General features: G+C 30.7%; 1 protein-coding gene across 2 annotated transcripts in view; it reads right to left on the reverse strand.

Moving 5' to 3' along the window:
- The window catches only part of CSMD3 (CUB and Sushi multiple domains 3), a 1,208,741-nt gene that overhangs the window by 795,189 nt on the left and 401,455 nt on the right, over positions 1-12,097 (reverse strand). For both annotated transcript variants that reach the window (XM_032760296.2, XM_032760295.2), the window contains exon 6: positions 8,456-8,568. In XM_032760296.2, the coding sequence (XP_032616187.1) occupies positions 8,456-8,568 (113 nt within the window). The remainder of the gene's footprint in view (positions 1-8,455; positions 8,569-12,097) is intronic.

The raw sequence follows: 12,097 nt of genomic DNA on the forward strand, positions 1-12,097 counted from the left end.
CTCTGGATTTTTACAAATTCCATGAGATCATAACATGAGGCTATTATAATTTGTCTTTGACTTTAAAAGTACTCCAATAAAGAATAAATAAATATACAAATAAACCCATATTTACATGTATTGAACACTCTTAAAATTGCAAAGGTAACCATTAACGTTTTGGGGTTTTTAAGTAAGAATCCATGATATTTTCTTTTTAATTATAAACCAGAGTCACTCCAGTATCAATGCTATGAAGATTAATCCAACTCCCTAGAAAAAAATTGTATAAGGGATTCTCTAATCAAAATCCTAAATTCTGTGACTATTTATTAAGTACATTCTTTTTTTCTTTATACTTTCCTGCTGTACTTTTACCCAAAGCTTATTATTTTCTGATTTTAAGTGATTCTTTTTATCAGAATCTGAATTTAATGTTTCTACAGCTACTCTTTTCTCATGAATGATGTCCTCTAATAATTCTGGCAGTCTCAACATTAATACATATTGTTAACTCCTAATCAGAAAAAAGGATTATAAAACAGCTGAAAAAGATAAAGGAAATAATCAACATGACTCATAAAATTATACTTTATTTCTAAAACCTTATTTTATATATTAAAACTGTACCCCAATTCTAAATACAGTTATATGGATTAATTTTTAATTCATGAATTTTAAAATGTTAAGAAAGATAAAATGTTTTACTAGAAATTGTTATATTGGACTAGAGTTAAGCAAAAAAGTGTCACTAGCATTGTTTCCAATATAGAATAGTTTGCTCAGCTTACTAGGGTATGTTTCACAGCAAAATTTTTATTTCAGGGAAATTTGAAGTAAAACAATATTTAGCCACTTTTCTGTCAAATACTCATACAACTAATGAACAGAATTTTGAGATAGGAGGTATATAAAAAGATTGCCACATCTAAGGATTAGAATTATTTTGTTAAAAGTGTAGTCAAACTTTCATTTTCAATATTGCAATAACTAAAACTCCTTCTTTACATTTATAAACTTTCCCAGTATTATTGATTTAGATTTTAAATTAAATTAATGAATTTTATAACATAGGAAAACATATAATTTAAAATCATTCCTGATTAATTTAATAAAAGGCCTTAACTCTTATACTGGCATGACTGTAAAATACTCATTTGTATCATAGAATAAATGCTATCAGAAAGTGTTTAATAATTGCTTTAGACAGACCAATGATTATTTAGACAGATCATTTTGATTATTAATGTTTGATTATTTTTGCTGTTTCTGTAGACACTGTACTAAAAAGAAGATGAGTTTCATAGACTATCAGGCCCATAAAGCAAGAAGTAAAATAATTTTCTATATTTTTGCTTCACAACAAAAATTGTTTTAAAAAAGAATTTCCAAGTGAAAGTATTTATTTAGCATTGAAGGAAACTTGAAGAAAGATGATAATAATGTCAAAATCAAATACAAAGAAAAAAGTGCAAGATTAGAGATTATTCTCAAATACTACATACCAATGAAACTCAAAATTCTGTTCTCTTAAAACTCAGTAAATAAAAGTAGCTCTCTTACTTCATAAGCTTAAAATAATGCAGTTGGCCTATGTATGAAAGCATGTTTTGAGATAATAATTTAAATATATAATTTATAAATTTTCCCATAGCATATACTCAGTAAAAATTAAATAAAACCTACTATACTATGAAAAAAAATATATATATATATATATTTTCATTGAATATTTCTGGAATTACACTAACAAAGTTCCATCTATAATCTTTACCATAAAGGTAATCTACTCATCTATGTCTAATATGGTTTGGCTCTGTGTCCCCACTCAAATCTCATCTTGAATTGTAATCCCCATGTGTTGAGGGAAAAACATGTAATCCCAATGTGTTAAGAGAGGGAAGTGATTGGATTATGAAGGCGGTTTCCCCCATGCTGTTCTGTTGATAGTGAGTGAATTCTCAGGAGAGCTGATGGGTTTATAAATGGTAATTTTTTCGGCACTCACACATGCTCTTTCATGCCTGCCACCATGTAAAACATGCTTGCTTCCCCTTCTGCCATAAGTGTAAGTTTCCTGAGGCCTCCCCATCCATGCAGAACTGTGAGTCAGTGAAACCTGTTTTCTTTATAAATCATCCAGTCTCTGGTGGTCCTTTATAGCAGTGTGGGAACAGACTAATACAATGTCCAACATTCCTTTGATAATACAGTACATCTAAATTGTCTGAACCAAAAGTTATTGGTCTTCTCTTTTCATGTCACACTCCTCCACTCTATCCTTGGAATCATAAATACAACCCATATTGAGAGTTATAACATTAGAGCAGGGGTTCATGACTAGAATGGTGGGATATATGATTCCCTGTATTTTATTAACAATGGATATGGTGAAGGTACAACAAGAAAGAAAAACAAAGATAGAAAAAATATATCATTAAACATATTAGTGAAAGCAAAGATTAGAATACTATCTCTCTTTACAGAAATTTGCTTTGATCTTGTGCTCTATCTTTAAGCCTGGACTATATTTATGATTTTAGAAAATCTGTTATAGAAAAAAAGATGTTTCTCAGTTTTACTTACAAACTAGCCTATTTTAAAAATCAGTTCCAAGAAAAAGTGTTTTTCCCTTAAGAAACGTGGGCATCCTCATTTGTGGTAGTGAGAAATATAAAGCCTAGTGTTTTATCTTTTTAACTGTAGCTCCTGGATTCAAATTTCATGTTTCATCACAATATTTAAACTATTCATTTTTCATAATTAGAGTGTGTGCTTTCTCATCCGTTCCATATGTTATTATCTCTTTCCAGTGAAGATTCTTTATTTACTTAATGTCTTACTTATACTATAAGAAATCTTTCGAGAACAAATGAGATCGGGCGAGTTAAGGGTGGTATAGCTATCCATTGAGGTGGTTTGATTACAAATATCAAAACTCAAATCTAACTACAGGTAAAAGCGAGATAATAATAAGGTCATGGTGGGAGCTTCCAGAACCAAAGGGAAATCTACAAAAGCAGAAACCTAAAAGGACAGGAATCAGGGCATTCGGAGGATCTAGATAGCTAGTCTTCAGGAAACTGAAGGATCCACTGGCTCCAACCATTTTTCTTCTGCTCTTTAACCACTGGGCTCAAGAGCCTGGGGAGCGAGTCCATTGCTTATGTGGTGGATTGATATTCAGTATCCATTCTGCCCTCATTCTAGAGTCCCTTCAGTCATTGTTAAGGCTAGAAAGCTAAACACTATATTCCATAGTATAGTTTGCAGACAGTGTTCCAGAAGGTACTTAAAAATATTCAGCTAGTCACAGGTGTTTGTGTGAGGTCAAAAACAGAGGTGGAGAAGTGAGGTGGAAGCCACATTTGTGTTACTTCTGCAATTTCTGGTGCAGAACATAGATTGCAAGGTTGTTGATTTTTCTGCAACAGCTTTAGCTGAAATCCCAGTAGCTAGCCACTTATCAGATATTGAGAGGATGGCATGGGTCATCCATTTTGTTGGTGCAGTCCCAGCAGGCATGTCGTGGCTCTGGAGCCAACAATTGTGGCCATGGTTTCTAATCTGTTAGTCACAGCTAACGTTCATATTTCTGGTACCAATGGTTACAGCAACAATCAGAAGTTGGCACCATGGTTCCCACTTCCTCGGCTTTCTGATGTTAACAGTTCTCTTTGCAGGCTGTTATTTGTTATATAACAATTATTTGTTCTGCAAATAATTACTGGAGACCCCATTCTCTGTAATAAATCCCCTTCTGCTTAAACAGGTAAACAGTTCCATTTTAGTCCAATTGGCCATCATGGCTCATATGCCTACTCCTTGGTGGGGCTGATTGGCAGCCCCACCAAGATTGCACACACAGTGGAAGAGGGATAATTCCCCCAGAAGAAAATAAGATGCCCTTATCAAGAAAAAATAAAAAAAGGATGACTGGTTGTGGGTGGCAGAAAATAACAACCAACCATCCTGTAAATGAATACAAAGATAATTAATCAACATCATTTTCAGGGCATCCTGTAAGCCCATTACACAAAGCAAAGTTTTCTGAAGTCCTGAAATATTACAATACATTATGAAAGCCTAACTACCCCCAAGGGAAGGAGTCAGGGAATGCTTCAGAGACATCTGATCTCAGTCTTAAGGCTCAAAGAAATACGAAGATCTTTCTAGGTAGTGGGAAAATTAATGACTTAATTTGTACTCTGTGTCTGTATGTGTGTGGGCACATGTGCTCATGCACATGTGTGTTGAGTATCTAAATAAAGATTGAAGAGTCAAAAAAAGAAGAAGTCTTAATACCTTTTAATTTACAAAACAATAATATGTCTGGCTACTGTGACTCTGTTTGATAAAAGAAAAACCAATGCTCAGAGAACTCAGCAATTAGTATCTTTATGATTCAACTCTAAGCTTCTGATCCTATTCTTTACTTAATATACTATGCTGCATCCCCCAAAATCTTATTTAACTTTGTTCAGTAACTGTACACAGGCATTTATGTAAAAAATTTCCCAAATATAAAAAATGGACTAACTATGCCAAAGTTATTTGTTTTTGACTGAAACAATGGGCATCTAAAATGCCAGAAGTCTCTGCGTAATTGAGGTATATGAAAGAGCATTTTCGACATGGTTTGAAAGTTCTGTCCAATAAATATGCTTTTTTTTCAATAAAAGATGCCCAGTTGATCCCAAAATGATAATAGCCTATTTGAGAATCTATGTAAAATATCATTATTATCTTTCATAACTTTTAAATATTGTGTGTTGCTATTAATATATTTTTATTTCATGAAAAATAAATTTCTGTAAAATATTTGCCTGCATAAGAAGAATTACATACAAAAAATTTTGGAAGAAAATATAAAAATCAAATTGTGATTAAAATTCAAGGAATTTAGAAGCTTGAATCAAGAATATAAAATTACTCATATATTTACATATTTAAAATTGATTACATACTGCAATGCCTAAACTTACATGATAAATACAGTTATATGAATGCCTACAGCTATGGTATTTATGATTGCACATTGAAAGAGAAATGTTGAATGTCAAATAATTTTAAAAATGAGATATTTCATGCTTGAATTATTGAGCCTTATGGAATAAAAATACCTTTAATTAAAATTTTCTATAGGTTAAGATTTTCTTTCTTGGACAATTGAGTGTCATCTAAAACTCCCCTTCCAATTTAAAAAATAAGTGAATATGACAATGTATTCATGGAAATAGAAAAGAATAGAGTTTAGTTTATACTAATGACCAAGTGACAATAATATAGAGTTTTCAAAAAATAAGTAAGAGGACTTCCAAACACTACAATTAAAGAAAAGTTTTACTATTTATGTGAGAAGTAGCACAGTCCAAGTTCTCATTAATAGAGGGTTAATGGAACTTGAATGGAGGAACAATAGTTTAAAACAAAGACAAATATAATGACATAATATTGAAGTGAATTTGTGGGGGCAGAGTTAAAAACTAAATAACTTTTTTTTAATCAAAGAAGAGAGTAATAAAGTATTCAAGTAAGAGATTTCTATTATAGGTAAACTAGGAAGGCAAAATATGTTTTATTTTAAATAGGAGTGGGCATATTCAATACAGGAGCTCAGTGTGAGAATGTATTTTATGTATTAAAGGCTTTCTATTTAAACCACATTTTTAGTACTTTTGAATTGATATAGAACTATGCTTTTTAGCATGCTATTCTCAGTCTCTACTTAATCCTATTTAAAATTATAATATCTAAAGCATTCAGGAAGCTAGCATATAACATAACTTAAAGGTGGTTATATTTGGGAAAGCATAGCAGTGTGTGTCTATGTACCTACTCCATCAATTATGGAACACACTATAAAAAACCGCTAATGGCATTCAATGAACCCACTAGTAGTTTGCAGTTAATTTTCATGGTATTTAATAAAGGACAGAGATTAATAGAAACGTTATGAGTAAAATATTCAGTCTTTGGAAACTTGCAGACTCCTTAAAATATTAAATAATTATAGGTAAATCAATAATAGTTGCTGAGTACTCTTTAAATATATGAGTTATTTAGAAACTGAGCTGCATGGAGACTTAGTTTTGACTTTTGTATAATATATTACACAAAATTTTCAATCTTGAATTAATTTTAATGTAGACACCACTAAAATGAAATAGTAGCATAGAACAATGTAAAAAGCATCGTTACCATTTCATGATAGGGCATGTATTTTGGCATGACAGAATTGCGATTTTGCAGCCATTTAAGTTATCTTAGTACATATATATTTTTAATTTAAATTTCTTCATTATGATTTCAAGATTTACTTCTCAATTTAATGTATGCTGTTGAGGTAGAATATTATTTTAAGATAATGCAATCAGAAAAAGCAAGCCTAAATTAGGAAAGTTTTAAAAGAATAATATGCAAAGGCATATTTTTATAATAAAACTTTCCCTTAATCTTATTATAAAATCAAAGCTTCAATTTTCTTAACCACTGCATTTCCTCTGTGTTATATCGATATAAGTCCCATCCCTCTTTTGAGTCCCTTTTCCTGCAGCAAATAGAAATAAGTTGTACCTCATAAAACACATCTTTTCCATTTTACTACAGTGATGCTATTTTTCAGTGCCGAAAACACATAATGCTTGAAAACCACAATTCCAATTTTAAAAATACTGCAAAAGTCAATTAAAGACCAACAAGTAGCATACTGAAATTTATAAGTAAGTACACAAATCTACTGGTAGCTTTGTGCCATTGTCTTATAGTGCAAAACAACCCTATCTGAAGGTACCAGCTCCATGAAATCATATTGCACAAAACAAATGAAATATCATTTAATATTTGAGGTAGGAGATCTATTTTTTGCTCCAGTTTCTACATATAAATATAAAATATATGCTACTTTAATTATGTTTAGAAAAATAATAGAAGCCATTTGACCAGGAGATTCCATGTAACTAGTAGAAAAGATGACAGGAATCAAAGAGGATTGTTTTTTGAATTTCTGCCATGCCATTGGCCTTAACTAATTGTAGAAAGGAATCAGAGCCATAGAGTTATGTGGATGAAAAACTCCACAAGTAAAAGGGTCAACCTAGAGATAAAGAAGCTTCACAATATCTTATTTTCAATAAAATAGTCCTCTAAAGTACACAAACTTTTAGAAATTGAAATTGGGAACTGGATAAAATATTTTTGCAAATTTAAAAGTGACATTGGCTTAAACTGTTTAAGATTCAAGTTACCATGCCTAAACAGCTATTTTTAATAAATCATACGAAAATAAATATTTCTATGAAAGTTTACTTTTTAACTCTAAGATTTAGTGTTTTGTGATGGCTAATATTTTCTACTATGATACATGTTAATGCATTGCATAGTTTTAAAAGCATACTTGCATTTATGTTTCCATTCCAATTAACTACTTTAGAAATGATCATTATTGCAGATTTTCTACAGTGGACTTTATCTAAAATCTTGATTTTAAGTTACTTTCCTAAGAATTTTTATTACAGTGATACTCAGTGCATTATTATGAAAGTCAAATTACAAATCACATTAAGCTGCTGCAGTTTTCGAGAGAAATCTTATTGATAGAACAGCTTCAGAGAGGTTACTGGTTTTCAAAATATAAATTAATTGTTGAATTTTGTATTCCAAAAAACAATATATGATTTAATGCCATTTTGAGTACTAAATATAAGCTTCCTAAAGTCATCAGATTAAATTTTCAAAGTGCTTAGGACTGAAGACTACTAAAGGGGAAAGCATTAAAAAAACAAAAAACACAGATAAATGGAAGAATGTAACTGTGGCAATGCTCACTATTCCCTGAAAAGTAGCTGATACACTACTGAGAATGAAATGAATTATTTACATAAGTAGTCTGAGAATAAAGTACACTAAGCTCACATAGTATTACAGAACATTGTAAATGCTTCATTAGTACTCCATCTTCATAATAATCTTTTTCCAAAGAGTTTTTCAAGTTAATGCATCAAATATTATATCCTATGTATTGAAAATTATTTATGTTAACACAATTGGTAGATAAAATTCCTAAGAAGGTTAATTAAACTAGCAGTAACAAACACGCTGCATACGGAGGTGAGTTTCGATCGAGGAAGAGCGTACATGCAACTGAAGGTTTTCTGCAGTGATTTGCGGTACAACTTTAGATAATATATCCAATTGCTGAAGCACTTTATTAAAGCAAAATATTGCATCTGTTACATACTACCTTTTAGAAATCATAATATTCATTATTCTGAACATTGTACTATAAAATCAACTAACTTTAATACTGTAATTTAGTTATGATCACATTATTGCCTCAGCAACAGTATGATCATTTTTTTCCCAATACAAATTGCAATTTCTAAATGCTAAAGATATTTTTCTATCACAAAACACAGTTGTGTACACCAAAATTATTTTACATATCAAAAGAGGCAGAGGTATTCCATAAATATACCTTGATAGGGAGCACTAAATCCACGATATCGATGATTGCTGTCTGTAACAAAATGCAGTCTGAGCCAGTTTTTGTTGCTGATAATTGGGGGTGGTATATTCATTCCAGATAACCTGAATTACAAAAGACAACAACAAAAAAAATTAAAAAGCTTTTCAGCAGTAAACGTTTTCACAAAATTGGGACCAAACAAATGTCCATCTATATTCATGACTTTGCACTGTCAACTTTTTAAGCACAAGTGAAATTGTTCTTTTATGCATAGAAAAGTCAATCACAGAATAGTGCAATTCCAAACACATGCTGCTCCAATCAGGTTGCATATATTAATACAATCAACTGTAAAACTTTAAGTGCACATGATTTTTGATTCATCCAAATTTATTTACTGCACCAATAATTTATTTATGGTATTGTTTATTAGCATTATATAGTTTATCATTTATTAATGTTATATATTATTATTTATTATATCTTATTTATTATTTATTAATATATATTGTATTCTTATTGTTAATAATAAACAACAGATATTGAGCTGATGCTAGTCAACGTGCTTCTCATATATGTATTGATACAATAAAGTTACAAAATCGAAAGACCTCAAATAAATTGATATCCTTATTTCCAGAGTGAGACTGTACAGTTATTTTCTTATACTCCCTCCTATCCACTTAATGTTTTTTCAGTATTTCTCACTGGATGGCAAATTTCACAATTTATTTTCATAGAACAAGCATTGTTTTTATGTAATTTCATAATCTTATAAATGTTCATGACTAGCTTTCATTAGAATATATAATTCTATAATGTATTAGAGGCCTGCTCCAATGGAGAGGCAGAAAACAGATTGTATATATCCAAACAAATATAGTTGGATATTCAGTCCTCACATATTTGGTTGCAAGAATACTATTTATAATACACTCAAAACAAGTATCTTAAAACAAAATATGGGAACTATGCTCCAGATATTGGTCATGATTAATATATAAAGTACCTCTTGCTTTATAATTTTTTGAAGATTTCCAGCAAAGCAGTTTTTCTGACATCATGAAATATAGAAAAATACTGTTGTATTATACTTCTACCATATATCTAACCATTTAAATTTTAAGTGTTTGCTATAAAGCCAAAGTAAAAGAGTCTCCAAAGCAAGGCTATTACATAGTTAGGAAGAGTTTCAGATTAAGGTTTCTTAATAACAAGTTCTTAATAGTAAGAGTTTCAGATTAAGAGTTCCAGATTAAGGTTTCTTAATAACAAGTATATATTTCCTATTCTTCAAAGCTCACACTTTTCTTCTTCAGAAGGCAAGATAAACAACTGATTTATTATACTGTGTTTGTGGGGTGGGAGTGTCAAGAGGAATTACAAATATTCTCTCACCTCTTGGCAATTAGTCATGCTAGGGGAACAGTAGAAGGAGGATGGAAAATCTGTCCTTGTATATGTAATCAGTGTTAAGGTGTAGGTACAGGGATGCAAGGACCCTCTAACCAATACTCTTCATCTTTATCCCTGAAAAGCCAACTTTCCTAAGATGTGTGGGAGCTAGCCATCACTTTTAGTGGATGACCACCTGCCCATTAAAATGTAAAATCGCCTTTATTGTATTATTGTGCCTACTGATGTACAGAATGTTGAATTCCAATATGAAAACATTGGGATAATTTTTATATATTTCTCATTTTTATTCTTGGTTTACAGTGCATTTTCTGTAATGTTTCCCTATAAATCTATTTTCTCTTTTCATAGGGATGAATCTGTTTATTTGTTGAGCTGACTGATTTTTTCCAATCTGAATTTAGTTAATAAAAATATATAATATAATTGTACAATTTTAGACTCAAGTTTAAAAATTTGCATTCATTACTTTCAGAAAATATACAGGTTATGTTTACTCTTGTTGATTAAAATAGTAACTCAGTGAAAAACTATTTGGATTTGTTTCAATTATATTTTCAATTGAGTAGCATAGTTCATGCCAGATTTTGATTTACAATTTGGTTTTGTTCAATTCCCTATTTCAATGAACATGAATATCCATTAGGGAAACTTTAAGTTATTTTTGACAGGCTGCACACATTTCCAGATGTAATGAGACTACAATGCATGGAGGTGTGTAATACACCAAAGCAGAGTTTGGAGATGACCCCCTAAAAGACCCAGTACATGAGAATCAGCTCCACAACGACATTAAGAAATGTGAGAAAAGAAAAAAGACAAAATGTTCAATAAAAATGATAAACTTTCCATCTTTTCCAGGGATATGAAAGGCAATTTCAGTAATAGAGCACAGTAAAGGCAATTAATAGCTACTGTGTAACTGCAGTTTGCAACTTGAATTTACTTTCAGTAGTCTAAGAGAGTGGACCTGAAGAAAGTAGAGCTGCAGTAGGGAGAAGCAGAATGTGCATGAGGTGGAGCAAATAATGATAATTCAACAACGGTGAAACTCAGAAATATTCCTGACAGCCTCAATGCTTCAGCATATGAGGCAAGACCTTAGATAAGCCAAGAAATTGAACTAGAAAGCACGTGCACTACAGCATCCCTCTACCACTGGAGGGAAATATACAGTCATTGGTTATAGGGGAGTCACATGGGCTTTGAAAATCATAGTCACTGAATAATGTTCATTATTTACACTCATTCTAAACAATATGGCTTGGTTTATGGCTTATGGAGAAATCTCACAAATAAATCTATATATCTCTGTCCTTATTTCACATGTTATCAGGAAAACCAGGAAATGAGGGATTGAGAATATATGCCACTTGGACAGATTCCATTAAACTACTTAATTTAGATAATTACTAAAGGAGATATTCTAAAATATAACTTATTGTTATCCCTGTGTCAAATCACTGTGGTCATTTGAGAGTAAGCAAGTTCTAGCATAAAGTCAATGAGAATAATCTTTTAATAAGAAATAGATTGTATGCATTTATTCAACAGTTATTTACCAAACATTAACTATATGACAAATGCCAATGGTAAAGGTTGGAAATATGATAGTAAGCAAGAGAAAAATCATGGTTTTACACAGTAAAAATAAAACATACAAACAAATAAATAAATAATATATATTTCAGATAGTGGCAAATGACATATAACAACAGTAACAAAAAACCCAGTAACATGATAAAGAATTTCTAGAAATAAAGTTTCCATTGTTTTAATATATTTTCCGTTTCACCCTAAAAATATCCATACTCATGATTATATGTCTTAAACCACTAAACTGGATTTTAGGATAATTATATCAAGAAAAATATGGTAATGATAAATGTCATATATTTGTTCCCTACTACTCTAGTAATTTGTACCAGAAAATTTGATGTATCTCTTGAATAATAAATACATTGTAATGGAATTACTAAAAAATTATTAATGACATCAAATTTCATTGCATGTTTAATGAGGAAAGAAATACTGACAATAATACAGAGTAACCTGACATAATTAATCTTTGCAAAAAATTTTTAGTTCTCCAATTTACTGCAGAAATAATAATGATTAAATCATCAATTGATATTTAAAATCCTATGTTTCTATTGTAATTAATCCTTTAGAGAATGTAATTATAATCCTTACAACATGATTTTGAGAATTAGTTAAACATAAGAAAATTGAGAG

The sequence above is a fragment of the Hylobates moloch genome, unplaced genomic scaffold (assembly GCF_009828535.3).
Source record: "Hylobates moloch isolate HMO894 unplaced genomic scaffold, HMol_V3 SCAFFOLD_9, whole genome shotgun sequence".
NCBI lineage: Eukaryota > Metazoa > Chordata > Mammalia > Primates > Hylobatidae > Hylobates > Hylobates moloch.